We start from the raw sequence: 17,302 nt of genomic DNA on the forward strand, positions 1-17,302 counted from the left end.
TTTATATGGCAAGTTTTTAAGGTTGCTGTGAAATGGATCCTTTAAAAAATATTTAGAGAATGATTGTAAACTACTTGCTCAAAACTAAGGAACACAAAAATGACTTGAAATTGCAACTGTGTTTTCAAACCATATTTGTGAACAGCAAAACTAACCAGAACATGATAGATAACACAAGACATCTCCTACAACAGTGACAGGTTCTGACAGTGACAGAATGATACCCAGTGCAGGATCAAGGCTGTTACTGTCAGAATCATTCTGCAATTAATAATCTTTTGTGCTCCCCTTGGCATGCACAGAACAACCACAGCAATCTGTTTTCTCATCTTAACTCCATGGTGTCTAAGCCACAGAAAGCTCCATGCAAAGTCCATCAGAATGTTAAATGGGGAAAAGTAAATTTGCTCTGGCACCAAGTGCCCAGCAATTTGGATGAGAGGTTGTTTTTAACCTCCCAGCAGTGCAAGATTACAGCAAGAGCCTCATTTTTGTTAAGGTTGCTTTACGCTGCCAAAGCAGTGGTCAACATTCATGAGAATCAGTCTCAAGGGATTTCTGATGTGTATCACGTGTTCAGTCAAGCCCAGGTAGGCACGGACGACAAGTTATTACCAGCTGATGCTCTTTCTGAATCTTAGGATAGTTCCCTGTGGATCAGAGCTCATACCTAAGCAATTTCAGGAACCATCACCATGGTTCCTGAGTGCCTCACAAGTTAAAATATATCTTTATAAAACATTTTAACATGTCTTATTTCTCTCTCTCTCATCACCCCCGCACAAAGGCTTGAGGTCTTTTTAAACAATTCTGGTAAAACTGTGTGTACTTAATGCCCGTGCTTGGTTGGGATGATGGGGAGGTTCAGGTTGGTGCTGACATACTGGTACAGCAGCTACTGAGAAAGCCATGGCTGCAATGTCCCACGCAAATCACACAGCCGGTATAATTATGATGATTTTAGGAGATGTGGCTTCAGTTTTAAATTAGCACAAAGATCTGAGATGCCTCCCACCCCCACTACGTGGGGCACCATAGGGCAGCTCCATGGTGTTTGTCCTCGGCCTGACCCGGCACTGCTGATCCCAGGGCTCAGGGGCCTTGTGGTACAATGTTCCCTTTTCAAGAGACCTATTTACAGAACAAGAATTAACAGTTAAAGCAGAAACGAGTAACAGTGCAGGGAATTTCTAGATCCTGATTGTAGGATGAACTCATTCATGTGACTCCTGAACTTGACTGAAGATGGAGACAGTCCAAACCATGACGTGTGTACACTGACTTAACTTATGGCTTAGCTTTTTCTTAATATTCCTGTTTCTGCTTACACAAACTCTTCTCAGCACTGCTTTGATTTCTGTTTGAAATAAAAAAGTTTTTTCCTTCTGCTTTTCATTATCTGGTATAATTTTTTAGTATCACCTCTTCTCCCCCAACACAGCCCTTTATTTTGATCATGGAACTCATCATTTTCTCAAAACACATTTATGTGCTTTCCAGAATTGAGGCTTTAATGTCACCTTGTTAAGGCAAAAGACCCAACATTAAGTACAGGTAATGGCAGTGTATTTAAGTAGGCTGAAAACTGATTAATACCACTCCCATCTGCTCTGCCTATCTCAGCAACTGCAGAGCTTCACTGAAATACTGCACCGAGTCCTGTCATGGCAAGAGTTGTTGGGAGAGCATGCCATAGCCTCTGACCACTTATTTGGGCTTAATTGGATGAGACATATATTTGAACACAGCGCTCAAAGGAGCTGACAGTCCTTCCACAATTTCCTGGCCTGCCTGGTTGGTTTCCTTTTTGATCATACACATCCCAGTGAAGGTAAAAAATAATTTAGATACACACCAGTTTTAAATTAAATTTGATATGACAGGCTGTGTTTAAGCTACATTCTCTATAATAATTTGTTTTGCATTTGCTGATGACAGATTTATTTATGTATGTAATCAGAACTGTAAGCAAATTTTCATTTTTAGAGAACCTTTAAAATAATACTTTACTTGGTTTCAGAAACTTTAAATCCTCACGTTTACTGCTGTCTGAATTTTTTGAGAAGAATAATGGTGTGTTTCTGAAGCTCAGAACACATCATGAAACAAAAAACCATTATGCACACATAAAAATTAATACATCAGAAGCATTATCCCACTCAAATACGAGCTGTAGAGTTGAATGCCTGTTAAATACAGAAGGGGGTTTGTTAGATTTTGGTGCTCGTCCCTGACAGCTTTCCCTCCATCACCTGGGCTGGGTGGCACCTGAAGCCTTGGGGACACCTGGGGGTGCAGCCAGAGCCGGGACTGCCCTCCCCACCCCTGGGCAAAGCTGGCCCGGAGCCCGGGGAGGCAGCGAGGGGTAACGAGGGGATCGCCCCGCTGGAAGCAGCGCCGGGACACTGAGATGGTTCGGCCATGGCAGGGGAAGCCGGCCCGGAGCAGGAAGGGCCAGAAGAAGGTGGGATGCCAGAAATGACCTCGGGGAGAAGCAAGACGTTGTCAGGGACGTGGCTGGGGACAGCCTCAAGGCAGGGACTGATGAGAAGCAGCAGAGATGTTGGCAGTGAAAATGTCAGCAGTAACCAAGGGTTAGTACTTTTTGTCAGGGTCAGTAGAGAACTGCAGGAAAAAAGGCAGAAGTGGAGTTAAGATCCTTGTGCACAGACTCCTGCAAACAGGAAAAAGCTCTTTCAGGAAAATTCTGCCTTGCAGAGAAACAGAAAAGGTACGGCATTGTTGCAAGCAGCGCTCAAACCGTGACAAGCCTTCAGCTGAGATTTCACCTCCCCTACAAAGTTTATTTACATTTTCACGTGAAGCAGCGAACAAGAAAACGTAATTACATGTAAAAACAACATGCTAAAAAGAGTTTGCAAAACGGTGCGAGTGTCACAAATGAACTCGCCCTTATCGCAGTGCCCGAGCTCCAGGGACCGGCGGGGCGCTGAGGCCGGGCCGAGCCCGGCTCCATTTCCCGCCCGTCACCTGACGCCTCTAATGGCGCCGCGCGGCCACGTGACCCGCCGCGCGCCCCACGTGACCCACGGCCGCCGCGCCCCCTCCCCAGCGGCTGCGGTTACCGCAGTCCCCGGCCCCGCCCCTGGCCCCGCCCCCTGCCGCGCGCGGCCCCGCCCCGCGCCTCTCCCTGCGCGCGCGCCCTTGCCCCCCCCGTTTCCCCCCCTTCCACCTCCCGGGCCGGGCGGTGCGCGCGCGCGCGGCCGGCGGCGCCTCCTCAGAGCGGCCGCGGCGGGTTCGGCGCTGACGGGGCCGACGGGCCGAGACCGGCGGAGCGGCCGGAGCGGGCGGTGCCTCTTCCTCCCTCCTCCTCCTCTCTCCTCCCTCCCGCATCCTCCTCCTCGCCCCCCTCCTCGCCCGCCTCCGCCCCCCCGCACGCAGGCACCGCGGTTCCCGGCACGGACAACATGGCGGCGGTGTCGGGGGCAGGGGCTGCGGGCGGCTCCGCCAGCGCCGGCGGCCCGGAGATGGTGCGGGGACAAGTGTTCGACGTGGGGCCGCGCTACACCAACCTCTCCTACATCGGCGAGGGGGCCTACGGCATGGTGTGGTGAGTGCGGCCGCCGGGGCAGCGCCCTTGCCCCGGACAACTCCCTCCTCCCTTCCCTCCCTCCTTCCCGCCGCCCTGCCCGGCCGCGGGCCCGGCCCGCCCTTGCCCTCGGGGAGGGGGAGCAGCTCTGTCTCGCCCTCCTCAGCTCTGCCTCCCCCTCTGTGTTCCCGAGGTTGTCTCTCCGGCATCACCTTCTTTCCTCTCCCTCCCTGCACCCCCCAGCCCTCCGTCGGTGGGTGCAGCTGAGCATCTCGTTTCGTTTCGCTCCTGCGTTTATTTTCTTTAAATCTTGTTCCTCTGGAGTTGGTCGCTCTTGTTATTTCCTCCGTCTCCTTAGTGTAATTGCCGACGTTCAGGAAGGGGGGGAAGGTGGTAAATCCCACTGGCAGCCTCGCGTCCCTTCCAGTGCCCTGCGAGGGCTCACCTGGCTGCAGCAGCCCGAGGTCGTGGGGGATAAAAAAGGTGAATTTAAGCGCAGGAGTTGCTGCCGCTGCCTGACTTTGCTCAGGACGTGCTGGCTGTGCTGCAGAGCTGGCCGGGTTAGTGCCTGCGTTAACGTGTGCAGGTGAAAGTTCTCTTCAGCTGTCCTAGCTCTAAATTCTATTGCATTATAAAGACTTAGTCTGAGTCTCGCTAAAAAGCGATTGTGTATGTTTGCTGTGGGTAACATCGGTCTTACAGAGCGCCGTGAACGAACTACAAAAACCGTGAACTAACTGGATTAAGAGTGTGAGATGGATTTTTTTAGCTATCTCAGTGAGCTGGGGTGATGTTGTGTATCTGTGTATCTAATGACTGGGTTATTATCCTGGCATGCTCAAAGGCCTTACTTAAGATTTCATATTTTGTCTTCCATTAGTTAAAAAAACCCTGTAGACCTGAAATTACTTAAGGGATGCAGATGAAAAACTCTTTTTTGTTGCAGTTTTATCAACTTTCTTGCAACACTGCCTCTGTTTCTTCAGTATGGTTTTTGACCAGAAGTACTAAAAGCGACTTACAGGCTGTGACTTCATGAAAGCTTTATCAGCATTAATTTCTCTCTCTGATGAGGAATCTTTTGTAAAGCAGTGCATTTCTCAGTGAGGACACCTCACAGCCTTCAGCTGTGCGCTATAGATTTTTATAGCTGTAGGTTTTTGCACATAGTCACTGAATTGTGCTGGCCTGTCAGGATGAAGTCATTGTGTGTTTCAGGGAGGGAGCTTTCATCTAGGCCTGAGTTTAGCTGGGAGATGAGCCTCTCTCTCAGAGTTTTGTGTTGTGGCCTTCACTTTTTTTTTTTGCTGTGGGAAGAACCTTCAAAATGTAAATCAGAAATCCCGTTTACAGTGTAAAAATATCTTGTTATTGTTTCAGTGTTAGAAATCGCAGCAATGTATCTAGTCCAAAACTTGTTGATGTAGCTTCTGGTACAGGCTGTACTTTATTATGGTTATTTTATCATCTGAACCAGGGTAAGGAAATGAGTGCAGATAATCTCAGTAGTGGCTGCACTGGTTTGCACTCACAGTCAGGTTTTTGAAGGTCCTGGGGAGTAGCATTGCCGAGGTGTGTGCTAGGGACAGTCCAGTTCACTTCCACGGGGTGTTAAACAGTGTATTTCACAAACAAAGGGAAAAGCTAAAATGTTTCACCACAGATCAGGGACTGCAAGAAGCAGCACGATGGCAGTTGATGCCCTTTTTTGGCATCCCTGTGCCAGTGAGCAGATACAGGGGAAACGGGGCCGCTTCTGCCCCTCCAATTCATTTGTGGTAAACTTCTACACTGAAGCTGTCTTCACTCCAAATCCAAAAGGTTGGGTTTTATTTAAAACTTCTTTTGATACTTTGTGTCTGCTGTGAATGCTGTACAAAATCACTATCAAAATTTCCAAATCTCCAATTCAGTTGAAATGTGCACTTGGCTCCTGTGTTTTCTGCTATAAAATTATTAGCATTAAATGCCACATTATGTATTTTGTGCTCTTGATTATTGCTCTTGTGCCTTGGGTGTGAAATGACAGGGAACAAAGTCTCAGTTTATAGCGTGTACTTGATCGGGAAAGTGTTGGATGCACTTGCAGCAGTGCCACCGCAGCTGTGCCGTGTGCTGGTGACTCGGTGAAATGCGATTGCCTATCAATCCCAGCCGTGCAGGCTGTGCACTTCACTGCTCTGTGCTTCATGTTTTGCTCTGGTTGCTAATGCAGTGAGGATCTGCAGAAGCTTCTCCCTCAGGGGATGGGGTAGAGGGCAAGCTGTGAGTGTGCAGATGGAGATGTTTCCTGCAACTGCAAAATCCATTTGAATTTGTACACTTTAATAAAGGAAAGCGAAGCAGGCCCTGATGGTTTTGTTTTAGACCCACAGCTAATGTGGAGCTCTTCGGAGATGATGGTTATTTACAAGTGTACTGTGCCACAAGGCTTGTGACATGGCGAACGAGTGTCTTTTGGCTCTTAACATCCTTCACTCTTTCTCGTTTTCATCCTAATTCTTATGTTTCTATGTTATTGGATTAGGGATTTGAAAACAATAAAGTGCTTTCGATTGTATGAGTAAAAGGGCAAATGAAGTATTCTTAGGACAGTGCTGTTATGGTCAGTCTTCCATTTTGATTTTGCAACAGAGAGAATAATGTTTGAGAAATATTGATCACAACATAAAATACCAGTACAGGAAATAGAGGAAGATGTTGGCTGAAGAGACTGTACATGAATGTTCTCTCATCTGGATTTGAAAACCCTGAAACGCATTTAACTATTTTCCCTAGTGCAGTCATTTTTTTACATAATCAGATTTTGAGTAAAAATAAACTCAGCAGAGCAGTGTATTTACTGCTGTGTTGTGGTTACACTTTCTCAGCTTCGTAAGCAGAAAAGGCAGGTTATCAGGCCAAACCCCATCCTAATGTCCTCCAGTTCAACTCTGCCAGAATCGTTCAGCCTGTGATACAGGCTTTTGCCTTTTGTTGCAGAGGGTGAAGTGGTAGGAGGTGGATCCCTCCCAGAGCCCCTTTCTAACCCGTTTTTGTTTTGGTCATTCTGCATGTGAAACTAAGGGCTGAGCACAGAGCAAAGTTTGAGCCAAAATCCTCAGCACTTCCTAGGACTGCAGGACATTCTTTGAGCAATTACTTAGTCATACAGTCATGTTTGTTACTCTGACTTAATTTATCCAAATATATGTAAATGTTGTGTTGTCTTCTTCCTCTCTGCTTTCACTTAAGAATTGTTAGTTCTTTTGAGGGGCGTTGGGGTAAAGTTCTTTGAATGACTTTCCCTTTCATTCAGTGATAGGATGTTATCAACATCAGAGTCAGATGGACCACACTTTTAGACCAGGTCTGAGAGTTTCAGAAACAACAAATTGGGAAAGGTTGTTGGGGTTGTTTCTTTCTCTCCTTATGTGGGCTTGGTTTTATTATTAGTAGTAGTATTGTTTTAAAGCAGCCTGTTAACAAGCTATACTTCAAACGCACTGGAACAGCAATAAAAAGATGATAGAGTTGAGCTTTACATTTCCAGCATGACTTGTTCTTCCTCCATTTGGTCAGTGGTAATTTGGCAGGAATGATAATTTGATAGTAAAAAACAAATAATCATTTTGGAAAGAAATGGTGAATTGAATGTGATAGGGATGTTCTCATTTTTATCCTAGCTTTTGGAAGCTTTTTTTGTCATCAAGCTTATATGAATGTGAAGTAATATCAGTGCTGCAAATAACTGCTTATAAATCAGCAGTTGAATGCAGATGAGTGCAGTTGGAAGAAAATAATCTGCAAGCTCAAATTTTGGATTTCTTGCTCTGAATTTGCTGTGTTACAAAGAGAGCTTTGTGTTACTGATGTGCTGTGAAAGAGTGACACTAGAAGGTAGTCAATAGTTAAATGTTAAAGTAATACTGAAAAGAATACTTAAAACATTTGGAGTAGATTCTTTAAAGTTACACTTCTCTCTACTGTTTCATGGAAGTGCCCTACTTTTAGAGCATCAATAATTTAAAATGAAGAGAAGCATATTAATAAAGAAACTAAAAGCAGAAAGAAATCAGGAATAGAACGATCTGCAAGGCATAGATATTGATATTAAAACATGAAATTTGAATGGAATTGATGGTTGTATAATAGTTTCTTTTCAGTTACATAAAAAGGTGGATTTTGCATCCCCTGTGGGGGTCAGCATGGTGGCTGGGATGGGTTGCTCAGTGGCAGTGATCAGAAGGAGCCGTTCACGTTTGTTCTGTAAACTCTTGCCTTGATCCAGAGGGACAGAGAGCCCTTCAGTGATGGAGCCAGTGCGGGGACCCGTGCCCCTGTTTGTGTGTGCTTTTAGGGAGCACAGGTTGGGTCTGGGTGTCGATAACTGGTAATTAACATGTTCTGTCTGTGTAATAAAGACAGCAGGGAGCTGATACAACTTAGCCAACCCGCCCCAGTGCAAGGATCAGAGGAGGGAATTAGGGAGTGTAATTGGCGGCTAGTTATCAGCTTCTTCCCTCTGGGGAGAAGGCAGATGTAAGCACTTCCCTTCAGTCACTCAAGCTTCTAGCACTTACCTAACCCGGCGTGGGAACCCGGAGGAGAAATTAGAGCTGCTTTTCCTGCTCTCCCCGGTGATGGACTGGTGGCCCCCACAAGCTGAGCAGCAGGGATGGGCAGCAGCCACTCGCTCCGTGTCAGAGCTGTCTTCCAGGTTTATGGAAGATAAGAGGTGGCAACTTTAGCTGTCAGCCCAGAGCAATGTGGTACTGGCTTAGCAGAAGAGTGCAGCTCATGGACACTTGCATTTTATGAATAAATACACTTTTTTCTAGCACAGCATGATCCATCCCATGGGAACAGAGATAACTTATGGGTTTTCTTAGAAGTGTGCTTTATTAAGGAAATAAGGCATGTGTATGTGGCTGCATCTGTCCCCCTCCCATACCCGTACATATGATTCTAGTACCTGTTGCCTGCCTTCCATCAAATCTGACCGATGGTAAAAGTCTTAAAGATGGAAAGTTATTCTGCAGGTTTCACAAAAATAGGTATTTTGCTCGAGTGAAGAGATCCTGTGTGCTGCTCCACTGGGGAAGAGATTGTATTGGGTCACATGTGAGAAATCAGACTCCCCAAGGAGACATGACATGCCCCAGTTTCACAGATGGATTTATTGCTACTCCTGAGTCTAGAAATGTGTATTTGTAGGACACCAGGCTCTGTTAGTTCAGTGGCTTCTTGTTCAGGGGTGGGGATCTGCAGCCCAGAGAAGAGTTGGTGCTTTACCAATTGAGTAGGTGTAGAGCTCAGCTTGTGTTGAAAACTAGTACTTCGCCAACATAGAAGGTTTTTTAATGCTTTTTCTGTTGATGCTTTGTCAGTTTTCAGCTGTGATCTAGAAATGAAAATAACTGATTGATTTGGTATTTAATGAAAATATTTTATGACATCTTGTTATGGAATATTTCCCAGCATAATGTAGGTTGAAAGGGACTTTCTGAGGTCATGTAGTCCAACCTCCTACTCAAAGCAAGGCTGATGTCAAAATTAGACCAAGTTGCTCAACATGTCCACTGAGTATTTCCAAAATCTCCAGGGATGGAGATTCTACAACATCTATGGGCAACTTCTGGTTTCAGTGTTAAACCAATTATCCATTGATACTTTTCCCCTTAAAATCATGAGAGTTTGCCTTGCTGCAACTTGGGACCATCCCCTCTTGTCCTTTGTACTCTGTCTCTGAGAAGAATCTGGATCACTTTTCTCAGTGATTTTCCTTTATGTAACTTAAAAAAGCAGTTGGATGTTTTCCACCACTACCCCTTTTCCCCCTCCTAGCCTATACAAACCCAGTATCTTCAATTTTTTTTCTTTCATGTCACATCCTTCGGCTCCCTATGCACCCTAATGGTTTTCTGCTGGATTTGGTCCAGTACTGGAAGGGAGGAAAACTGGATGCAGAATTCCAGATGTGCCCTCACAGCAGGCATCATTTCCCTTGACCTGCTGGCTGTGCGCATGACACAGCTCAGTCCTTGCTCAGCCTTCATCACTGGGAGCTGGCACTGCTCATGGATGAAGTTGGATGTTGTTCTGATAATTTTGAGAAGTCTTTCACTTAAAGTGAATTAATTTAGGAACTTTTAAAATAATAACTGATAAAAAAATCCCAAACCCAGAAACATTTTATTAAGTGATTTCAATTGTATTTGACTTTGATTTCCAGATTACTCAAATGAAGTGTATGGAGCTATAAATGTATTCAAAAATATAGCTTCTATGTTATTGTGTTGTAAGGGAAATAAAAATAATAGTGTAATAATATGAAATTCAGCAGTATTGTTCATTTCAGGTGATTTATCTGTGTGAAATCTGTGTTCTGTTAACTGGCAGGATGGTTATTAAAGATGCTGGTTTGCTTGTGGATGATTTTCCTTTTCAGAAGAGAGCTTGTTTTCCTTTGCTTTAGTACAATGTTTGGGTATATGTTTGAGCTATTCTCAAACTCATCTTTTTGCAAGGTGCACAAAAAACCAAATGCAGTTCATTGTCAGCTGTGAGCGGGTATTGGTAAGATAATTACAGCTTGTAATAAATGTCACTGATTCAGATAGTGTTATTTGATGGTAGGTCCTTTGGCAGGGTTTCCTGTGCTCCATCGGGGTGCAGGAGTTGGTTTCTGTTTCACCAGCATTCCTGTCTCCACCCGTTTCCGCTGGGGAGAGCCAGTGCAGGGACAGCCTCGGCTGCTCCTCAGCCCCTTCTGCACCCTCCCGGTGCCCCGGCTGCCTCCACGCTGCCTGGGCTTGTGCTGTGCCCTGCAGCCCAGTGACCTCTTACTGGTGGGTTCAGTGCTGGTTTGTGTGTATATGTCTTGTAGAAAGGCTGTAGTAGGAATATTTCTGTTAGATTTGGGCAGAATGTTCATGACAGTTCAGTTTTAGCAGAGTTGTGCACATGCTTTTACTGTCCATCTGTTTGTAGTACCCAAAATCACAACCTAAGTTCCCCAAGAGGAAATCTCTTCTCTTGGAAGCCCTTCTTTTGTATTTTAAGAGAATTTTCATAAAATACTGAAATACTCTGTGGTGATTAGGATGCAAATGAGAGTTTTTGTTACATGGTGGAAAGTAATTCGTCTCTGTTGTGGGTATGTTTTAAGTACGAGCAACTTGCAATTAGGCTACAGTTTATAATGTGCAATTACTTCATTTTGCAGTTTTTCTTAACGTTAGCAGCTGCCACTGCAGTACATTACTTCTTGCTTCTTCAGAAGGAAGGCTGATTGCTTCACCAAATATTGCTGATGTGTCCTGAGTAAAATTTCAGGTCATTTGAGCACTCCAAATCAATACTCCCCAAAATGCTTCAGTTCGAAATTTGCCCAATTTTATTGGGATTTGGATGTTGCAAAATATCCCAAATGACATTCAGGTTGACTTTTATATTGGATTTTTTTTTTGAGTGTTTCATAATTCTGAAATAGCTTCCTTTCAGCTACTGGAGCCAACATGTCTTAATGCTGATACCTCCTCTGAACAAACCACCAAGCTGTGAACGTGCTGAGGGTTTACTGTTGGCATGTCTTTTTAGAAACATGGAAAAAACGTGCAGAAAATGCCTTGTAATCTTACACAAAGGGAAGTAACTCCTGGTAGTGGTGAGATGCATGCTCAGTGCTAGTGGTTTGGTTGTTTTGGTTTGCAAGTGAAATACTGAACCAACCAGAGTGGCAGAGTGGGCAGTAGCTATGACCTTGTTTTCATCAGTGCTTTGGGATAGTTTTCATTTTGCACTGATGTTTCTACATCAGGTTTAGAAAAATCTTTGCTTTTGAGTGTGCATGGATGATTTTGTTCTGTTTTCTGTTGGAACGAAATACTGTGAACTATCTTTTCTGAAGAGTTATGTGGTGTGGAATCAATTAAATAAGCTGATTTTAGGAGGAGTATCTGGGATATAAGTCAAATTAGAACCTTAGCAGACAAAAGACTAAAGCACACTGGAGGATTTGTTAATCCTATCAGCACTCACAGCTCTCTGGTAGTGCTTTCCCTTCTCTCTAGGAAAAGGGAAGTGTTTCCTGCACACACTTATGATTCCTGCTTTGCTGCCTGGGGATGTGGTGGTTGTTTTCCAGGCTCTGGAGTAACAGTAATGATGTTGCAGACCTCTCCTTTGCTGTCCTGGTGGGTTTTTGTTGCCCCTTGAGGAGCCTTAAGCACAGGGGGAGGAGTTGGGCACCTCATCGGCTGTGTGGAGGCTGAGCTCTCCTGGGAGGCCCAGACACCTGAGCTGAGCTTTGCAGGGCTGAGCCTTGCAGGCTGATCTTGGGCTGTGCTGCTGCTGCAGGGGCAGCTTTTCCCTCCATGCCTCTGCTCTGTCACTCCTTACTCCTCTCTTGTGCTGGGGCCTGCACAGCTGGAGCATTTGCTGTGTTGGAAAGCTGCTTTAGCTGAAGAGTGACTTCATAAAAAAGAAATTGAAAGGTGAGAAGTTGAAATGGACACAAAGCCCCATGAGTGCTGGTGCTGACCCTGGAAGGGAATTAGACTGTGCAGGTAAAGGCTTCTTTACTGGTCCTGCTTCAACTTGGAGCTGCTTTAGTTCTCTGAACGGACACAAAGAAAGGCACTGCTCCAACCAAAAAAGTGAGAAAGGGCAGGGATGTGAGGCATAAAAGGGAGAGTGAACCCAGCCCCTCCTTTGAATTCACTGAGACCTTAGGTTGTCTCATGTTGCCAAGCTCTTACAATTTTAGCCCAAAATTCATTCCCACAGGAATTTATATACAGAGGAGAAAGATAGTGATATTTAATATTGTGATATTTTATCAAAAGCAATTGGTGCCTTTGGAATGAATTTATTTCACAGATGCCAAGGGGCCTTTAAATGTAGTGAAGTTTGTTAAATTTGGCATCAGTGCTATCAAAGGAAATACTGGCAGTGGAGAACCAGTAAACCTCTAAAATAGGGAAGGGAAGTGGGAAGGGAAGAAGTAGATAAAGTGAGATGTAAGAGTTTTCTATTTTCTGAAGACTAACTTGAAGTGGCAAAAAACAGAGTAGGCATATGTGGTGGTTTGAAGTCAGTGTTCTACAGCTAAAGGTGTAGAAAGAAAAATATACATTAGAAGAGATGGAGACAATTGATTTTTTTTTTTCGAACAACTAAGATTATTCAAAGCACCATAAAATTAAATAACATCTTTAGGCAAGTGATACAGAACCTTGGGTGAAATAGCCAGTGTTAAGGTGTAGTTCTAGAACTGCTGCTCTTCATAGTTCTGTTTAGTAGGTGCTAACAAAACACAAGTCATCTGGTCTGCCACACCCAGGATTATGAATTGACTGAGCTTCTGGCAAAAGTAGTTAATTTAACAGACTCCATTTTGCATGACTGGCTATTCAGTTTCAAAATACTAGGAGTGATCTAAGGAATTATACTATTAGGTAATTATTATGTGCATAGTAAGTAGCTTAAAATTGAATTTTTTGCAAGGATCCATCAAATATTACTTTTCAAATTCTGAAAAATAAAATTGTGCCTTTTGTAACCTATTAGAGCCTAGAATGGTTTGAGTTGGAAGGGACCTTAAGGATGAAGTAGAGGCAGCCCCCTGCAGGGACACCTTCCACTGGACCAGGTTGCTCCAAGACCTCTCCAGTCTGGTCTGGAACACCTCCAGGGATGGGGCATCCCCAGCTGCTCTGGGAAGCCTGTGCCTGTGTCTCACCAGTATTAATTAGATTTATTTGAGCAGATACAGTGAATTGAAAAGAAAGCAAATCTTAGGAAGTTATGAAAGTGCCTTAAGAATTTGTGGTGTGAAGGGCAGAAACCTGTAGTAGATCAGATCTGAGTAAAATCACTTCAGAGTAATTATTCACCTTTGTCATGGGAGGAAGGAGTTGGCGTAATTGTAGCAGGAAGCTTTACTATCAGCATGGATTTGGATTGTTAAAAGGAAGATGACTGAAGCAGTAGGTGGTAGAGGTGAAGGCAGTGCTGTTCCAGTTTGACCCAGTAAGCCTCAGAGGTTAACTAAAAGCACAGTGGAGTCTGCAGCTCCAGTTCAGCTTCAATGGGCACCTTGCAATGGACTTGTGATACAATAAAGGACACTGATTGAGAAATTATATTTCTTTTCTCCCTTGTTGGTTTTTAATTTGTTTGTTGTTTTTGAAGAATATAATAGTGAGGTAACTCCATTTTCATGGATTGCTGACTTTCCTACATGGCAGGGGTTAGTCTGTAAAACTAAATGTTTAATGGAGGAAAGTAGAAGTGTATTAAGATGCCCCTGTTTCTGTAGTTTATTTCCTGAATTCTCAGGTGACAAACCTGAGAAATGCTTTGTTATTGAGAACCTCTTCTAGAAACAGCTGAGAAATCAAAATGAAGCTGTGACATGGGTTGTCTTTTTAAAAATAGGTTTCTTGAAACACAGCAAATGTATCCCAATATAAGTAGGCACTTGTTCTTTCTAAAACCAGGTGCCGATTTTGTAAATTAGTGCTAATAAAAAAGTCTAATGAATAATACACTTGTCTTCAAAATATTATGAATAAATGGAGGAAAGTAACAAATATTTCTAGTAAACGTAGGTGTTTACAGTTGGCTACAAAAAATACATTCAACGGTGTAAAAATGACACATTACTCAGTGTCCTCGAATAGTCTTTGACTATTTTTATCCTTTTTCCAGTCTTTTCTCTTTATTAAAAAAGTCACACACTGTAGCTGCTCTCCATGGTTTACTCATGTAGAAGAAGAAAGTAATTATTCTGAAGAATCTGGAAGGGTTACCATCTGATTATTAAAAAACCAGCTCCAAACAAAAAACCCAAAACCCTCTGCAAATCTGCACTTCTGCAACCATCTTCGTCATCCCCAAAAGTTGTAGCGAACAGTCTGTTAGAGTGGTTGTTACTGTTTCATAATATTGCATTATTTTATTTACAGGAGTCTTAAAAATAAGTTTAAGCTATTTGCATTGTAACTTGATAAATGTCAGCGTGTTGTGGAAATGTCGGTGATTGAGCTAAATGTAGACTGAATGAAAAGATTAAAGATCTCCATAGATCAGCTTGCTTGCTGGGAATTATTTTTGCCTTTCCTATTCTGTGAGTAAACCGAATTACCCAATATTTCACAAAGATTCTTATCTCTGGATATGCCCTTGGAATCATGTTTCCACAGCAACACAAAGCTACTGATTAAAAAATCCCTTTTAAACTTCAAATCAGTCTTTTATTTAGAGTTGTAATTAGGATGTTTGCCGGTAGCGTTGTGTATTTCGTATGTGTTTGCTGAGAGCAGCCTGTAAAACAGCCACGAGGTGAATAATCCTCGAAATGTTGGAAGAACATCCCGTGGTGGGGGAAGCCTGCAGGCAGCGTGGCAGAGGAGCAGGCAGTTGTTTTTCAGCGTGAAGGACCAGCCCCGTGTGGGATGCAGGGACTGCCAGGAGCTGGCTCCTTTCCTGCCGGCAGCTGCGGCGTGCTCTCACTTGTTCCAGTTCTGCCCCAAATGAGACATGCGAGGAATAGGAATGGGTGGAAGAACATGCAGCAGCATTGTGGGCAGAAGGGGCTGAGCTTTGGCACTGGGCCACACGTGCCTGGAGAAAGCTTCCCTTGCCAAGAGTTCATGGGAGAGGGGCGCCTGCTCGAGGCCGCCCGAGCAGGCAGCGCTGTGGGCTCAGAGCTGCGGTGCCTTTCTGGTCACTGCTCTGGGAAGCAGCCCCGCCCTGCGCTTCTGGTTAAAAAGGAAGTTGGTACCAGAGAGTAGAAGGATAAAAACTGGCTTTGAAAGTTATGTGGTCCAAGTTCTTGGGTTTTAAATACTCATTTGTTTATTTTGTGCAGCTGCGCCTGATGTTTTACTTAGTCAAAAATTTGTTATGTATTTACAAGATAATTAAAATCGGGAAAGATAAACTCTGCTGCTGGGGCTTGTATTGATTTTCACATGATGTTGCAAAAGTATCTAAATAACAGTGCCATTGCAGATTGTCAGTTTAGTAACCACGGCTTGAAATAGGAATAATGTTGTGGCTACAACACTTGGGCAGTTGCAAAATCTATATTTAAATTTATCACATTACAGATAAATAGCACTTACAGCTCTATGGTTGTTGCTTCAGCTTGTGAGGCTGCACATGATTGGGGTGGAAATAAATCCTCCCTTCTGGATATTTAAAGTGTTGGTGTCTAGATTCATCATAATGGGACAGTTCTGTGGGTGATGATCAGTACATGTGCTTAACGATTAGAAACTAAGAGCAACAAACTGGCACCCTAAGAGTTCTTAATATGGGAACTGTTATTCCCACTTTACAGATTTTTATCTTCTCAGGAAAAAAGTCAAGATAATAGAAAGTTCCTGACTTCAGAAGATGTCCCAGTTAACTGCTTCATTGCAAATATAACCAGCTGTTGTGAGGTTTAGTAGAAGCTGACAGCCCAGACAAATAGGTTACACTGTGCACACTGGGACAGCACTGCTAGAATGCAAATAATCTAAATTTAGAATGCACTGGGAGGCGGATGGGATGTGCTGTGGAGCTGATCCTGGTTGGACTGCAGGGGGAGCACGGGTGATCAGGAGCTGCAAATGAGATCAGTAATTGCGGCTGCGGCTGCAACCCGCAGAGATGAGCCGTGCACGGGCTGCAGGGAGATGCACCAGGGCCTGCATTTGCTCCTTCAGTGTGGTTTTGTTTGCAGCTACTGGAATGCACACTATGAGCAGCATATTTCTTCCACAGAGTTCTGGGGAGGAGTGTGTAAATCTGCTGCTGGTGGCAGGCAATGAACGGCTGGATGGAGGGAAAGCTGGGGACGTGGTTCAGTCTGCCTTACAAAGGACCCAGTTCTGTGAGTTTAAGGGGTTTCCTGCATAGTCAGTCACTTATTTCCATAGGGCTTCAGGGGCCAAATAGGGCTCTGGTTGTAGCCTGACTCTACAATGCCACTAAAGTTCAGTCTAATGTGTAGCTTTTACACTTTCCTATAGCACGTGTCAAATCGAGAAAACATTTTTAAAGGGTCACAGAGTTTACTTAAGCAATATGTGCTTTAAGGGCTGTGGCTGAGAATGTGAAATGGTGTTAACTAGATAATACAGATTCTCAATGTACCTGCATTATGCATGACATTTAAAATATTATGCACCAGCAAGTGTACGTGACTGCTTGTATGATTAGCTTCTTGCTCATAGAAGTTGAGATAATCCCTTGGATGTTTAATCAAGTTACAGGAAGGCTTATATTTCAAAAAGTGTGACATCAGAAATAAATCCAGTGTCCCTTTTAATGTTTCAACTTGACAATATTTCAGTTTTGCTCCCCTCAGCTGAGTCAATGGAAGCATAGCTGCGCTAGTGATGACTGTATGGGGAAGGTACCCTGGAGAGGAAACTGATTGCATCTTTATTCCAAATATGCAGCTTTTTTCCTCAGTGAACCCGATGTATTATAGTTGAACCATCAGAAAGCAAAATTAGCAATCCTTTTCTAAATGACAGCATAAACCTTTTGCTAAGAAATGCTTAGGGCTGTATTTTGCTAAGAAATGCTTAGGACTGTTGGCAAAACAGCTACCAGAGAAGAAATCTTGATATGTTTAATTGATGAATTCCTGTTCATTTAATCTGTAGAAGGAAAGAGAACATATTTTCCATCAATACGCAACCCTTGCGAAGCAATAACTGATTTATCAAATATTTTAAGAGACTGGGAGCTTTTATTTAGGCAGCATCA

The 17,302-nt window shown here is 43.8% G+C and overlaps 1 protein-coding gene across 1 annotated transcript in view; it reads left to right on the forward strand.

Moving 5' to 3' along the window:
- The first annotated feature begins 3,223 nt into the window (after positions 1-3,223).
- MAPK1 (mitogen-activated protein kinase 1) overlaps positions 3,224-17,302 on the forward strand; it is a 37,488-nt gene continuing 23,409 nt past the window's right edge. The window contains exon 1 of the mRNA XM_059863566.1: positions 3,224-3,571. Within this exon, the coding sequence (XP_059719549.1) occupies positions 3,429-3,571 (143 nt within the window). The 5' untranslated portion in view covers positions 3,224-3,428. The remainder of the gene's footprint in view (positions 3,572-17,302) is intronic.

This window comes from Haemorhous mexicanus, chromosome 19 (assembly GCF_027477595.1).
Source record: "Haemorhous mexicanus isolate bHaeMex1 chromosome 19, bHaeMex1.pri, whole genome shotgun sequence".
Classification (NCBI taxonomy): Eukaryota; Metazoa; Chordata; class Aves; order Passeriformes; family Fringillidae; genus Haemorhous; species Haemorhous mexicanus.